The following is a 4,001-nucleotide window of genomic DNA, read 5'->3' as shown; positions in this document are numbered from 1 at the left end:
AGATAGATAGATAGATAGATAGATAGATAGATAGATAGATAGATAAATAGATAGATAAAAAGACAGAAAGACAAATAGAACGATCGAAAAAAGAGTGATAGATAAAAAGATAGATATAAAAAAAATCAATTGATAGATAGAAAGTCCGGTAGCCTAAGATACAAAGTTTAATAGATTGATACAAAGTAACAAAATATATCGATGATAACAGATGAAAAAGAAGATAAAACAGCGATCGAATCAAAATGATGTTTAATTGTAACTTTTTAGATAAAGGGCATTGACAGACACTTAAAATATTCAAACATTGAAACATTAAAACTAAAAATTTTCCCAACAGAGCTCTAAACGCATTAAACTGTTAGTAAAGGGTTGAAACTAGCAAAGTTTATGTATTTAAAGGTCTTCATATAAACTTTATTGACAATAAACCTGAGTTTTACTAGCCGAGCAATTTGCTTATCATACTTGTAAATCAAGCATTTTATCATTCTACTTTTTAAACANCACATAAACCCTTTCACCAACACCTCGCAAACATTGCAAATATTTACTTTCATGCAAAAACTTAGCAAAAACATTTCAACATCAAGCTACCGAATTCAAACAAATTCTTAAGAAAATCAACTTTCAATGAATGAAAAAAAATATCCAATCGTAATTTTGGTCAATAAATAAAAGACTTAGTTCTTTTACTCAATGCTCAAAGAATTATTGAATATATTTTACGATTACCCTAGTTTATAATCCATAAAGAATAAAAAAAAGAATAATTACAACTTTTTTAAACCTGTACCAAAATCAAACCGAAATATATTTTAAAACGTGGAACTAACACCTACTTTAATTACTCTAAGAGGTTTGAATCATCAGTATCTTCCCTCCTATACACAACCCTGCTTTAATCACCTCGTAATTTCGCGTGTTTTTGCATATCTGCAAGATTTTAATTCTCAAAAGTGACGTCATATTATGTGTTGGGGGTATCCCCCTTCTAGCTTCGGTGCAGCATATTTCTCTTAATGTTACGATTATTACTCTTTTAGTGCTTCACCTTTTTTTACACTCATTATATTTAACTTAAAGTATATTAAAGGGACTGTAAGTGTAAACTCATGCAAAGAGGACAATTCCCGATTTCAACGGTTCCCTTGAATGCAAAAACGAAGATATTATCTGAGTTAAACACTTCTTCATTTAGAAAAACGCGAATATCTTCCTCATTTTAAATCAAATAAAGATTTTAAGGGTACCGTTGTAAATCGTGCATTGATTACTTTAATTTACGCTTACAGTCCCTTTAAACACTCAATATAAATTGTCTGTGAAAGCACAGTCCTATAAAAATTAAATTGCAAGTAATTGTTTGAAATAGAAAAAAGTTGCTAAATATTAAATTCCCCCCCCCCCTTTTCTTCCGTCCGAAGTAAGTTTCTAAATTTAAATTCTTTTAGAAGACTATTTTAATTCTACTGCATTAAGTATACACATTACACAATACATACACAATTAAAACAAGCCTAAGAATAAGCAAGCAAGCGTTAAACGTCCTATAAACTAAGAAACCTGTGTGACACAAAATATGAAATAGCAATGTCAACCTGGGTTATAATTAAGGATTTGGATGACATTTTTCAAGCCTATATTGTTAGAAAATTGGGATTAGAACATAATCTAAATATTGTGGGGGTTATATAGTGCCTTTGATTGATAGAATTTACAAAAATCTTCATAAATAATATTTATAAACCGAGATGGGGACCCACAAAGGATGAGACTTCAGAGACAACTGTACGGAATTTATTCCTATATCCATGATGATTTCCTGCAATTGTAAATCCATATTTTTATTGTCAAATCATTTGATAAGCTAGAACCATTTTCAAGGCAGAAGGCTTAAATTGTCGTATTTTAAGAGTTTTAGGTCGTCTTTTCAGTCTTATTCTTTGTAGGTTACCCTGTACAAGATTTTTTTACAAGATTTGTTTTCACTCAAATCTGAAATATTTAGATCTGCAAGAAACTCAAATATATCTGACAGAGTACTTTCTTTCCATCCGGGGAAGAGGGAATTCGCAAAACAGATAAAATTTGCAAGTTGTTTTGAATTGTGCAAAAACAGCTGCAAACAATTTGCACTGTTTCAAGATCAATGTATTAACACAAAAAAAGAAATGTTTTTATATATTAGATTTTTAAGTTTTGTAAGAGGTTGTTCAGACTTCATATGGATTTAACATTTATAATTTTAAGTTTTTATGGTTTTACAAGGGTAAGGTTTCAGAGACCACATTTTTCTTGAATTCATGGTTATACCCTGCATCATAAAACTGCGATATTTAATTGTCACCCTTTTTCCCTGTTTTTGACAATTCCAATTTTGATCCCTAATGAAGGGGAGATACCTACCCCCCACCCTCTGCGTTTTTTCTCATGGAGTAAAGTATACTCAGGGAATACTCTCTCGCAACCTCGAGCAGATATTTTAATGGCCTTTGTCAGTTTTACTCGTTAGATGGCAGTAAAGTCGGGGGAAGAATATAGATGGCACCACCAGACAAAAACAGGGGAAACATTTAAAGTTCGGGAAACAAGCATTTTTATTTTTACAATTTACACCAAACTTTGACATCATATTAAATAAATAATAGCGTCAATGAAAAGTTGGTCATGCGATAAAAAAAACGATTTTTATCAAATAATTTCTCAATTTTTGATACTCCATGCAATTCATGCAAATGAAAAAATTCACGGCAAGTAGATTCTAAATCTATTTCGTTACAATATTTAAATAACTTTTAAAATAAAAAATTCACCTCCCAAAAAGCTGTTGCAAAATTTTGCAAGCTCATGTAAAATATTACTGCAAAATGTTGAAGAAAGTGGCCCAAGATTTATTGCAACATAAACTAGTTTTAATTTTAAACAATTAGATTTAAAAATTAATTTTACTTGCTTTGATCTCAAATTTAAATAAAAAAATGAAATAATTGCTTTCATGTGTTTCCCGTTATATGAAAACTGAACAATGCATTCTACTTTTTAATGCGTACGGTGGGTTTCAAAAAAAATTTGGATGAAAACAGAATAAAGTATTGAAAGATATATACTAAACCTATCTACTATATATTATGTACCAAAGTGAATATTGATATATTGTGTTGTACGCTGTTAACTAGTGTACATATATCATTGTACAGCATACATTGTACATTAATAAAATAAAAGGCAATTCAATTATAAAGAATTATAAGAAAGAATAAGCAAGTCTGGATATCTTTTATTAAACCAATTATTCTAAATTGCAGAATAGTCTAACATTTTTGTTTAAAGAAATGAGAAAAAGTCTTTAATGCGATAAGACGACATTTAATAAAAAATATATTTTTCTTTCTTCTTTATATCTTAAATGCCTTTATTTACACAAGTTAACAGCGCACACAAGGGAAGCGGGGAAACTAACCTGAAAAATCTACAAGAAATGAGTATTTTTTTCAAATTTTCCAAATTTTTCATTCAAATTATCCAATTTTTTATTCAAATTATCCAAATTTTTTCATTCAAATATTCAATTTTTCCATGCAAATTATCCAATTTTTTATTAAAATTATCCAATTTTTTTATTTAAATTATCCAATTTTTTTATTTAAATTATCCAATTTTTCCATTCAAATTATCCAATTTTTTTATTTAAATTATCCAATATTTTTTATTCAAATTATCCAATGTTTTTAATTTAAATTATCCAATTTTTTATTCAAATTATCCAATTTTTTTATTTAAAATATCCAATTTTTTATTTAAATTATCCAATTTTTTTATTTAAATTATCCTATTTTTTCATTTAAATTATCCAATTTTTATTCTTGAATTTTGAAAATTGGATAATCACAATTAAGCTCTGGAGAGTAAGGAGAAATATTAGATGAACTGACAATTAGCATCTGATGAAATGGAAAAAGAATGGAAAAAAAAAAGCATTAATATATAATTCGACATTG

The 4,001-nt window shown here is 28.1% G+C and overlaps 1 protein-coding gene across 2 annotated transcripts in view; it reads right to left on the bottom strand.

The window, feature by feature from the left end:
• Positions 1 to 4,001, bottom strand: part of LOC111711183 (homeotic protein ultrabithorax) — a 55,152-nt gene that overhangs the window by 8,913 nt on the left and 42,238 nt on the right. For both annotated transcript variants that reach the window (XM_023485463.1, XM_023485464.1), the window contains one exon: positions 3,464 to 3,472. In XM_023485463.1, the coding sequence (XP_023341231.1) occupies positions 3,464 to 3,472 (9 nt within the window). The remainder of the gene's footprint in view (positions 1 to 3,463; positions 3,473 to 4,001) is intronic.

Source organism: Eurytemora carolleeae, unplaced genomic scaffold, assembly GCF_000591075.1.
Source record: "Eurytemora carolleeae unplaced genomic scaffold, Eaff_2.0 scaffold232, whole genome shotgun sequence".
NCBI classification, from domain to species: domain Eukaryota; kingdom Metazoa; phylum Arthropoda; class Copepoda; order Calanoida; family Temoridae; genus Eurytemora; species Eurytemora carolleeae.
This window is presented reverse-complemented; position numbering and strand designations above follow the sequence as displayed.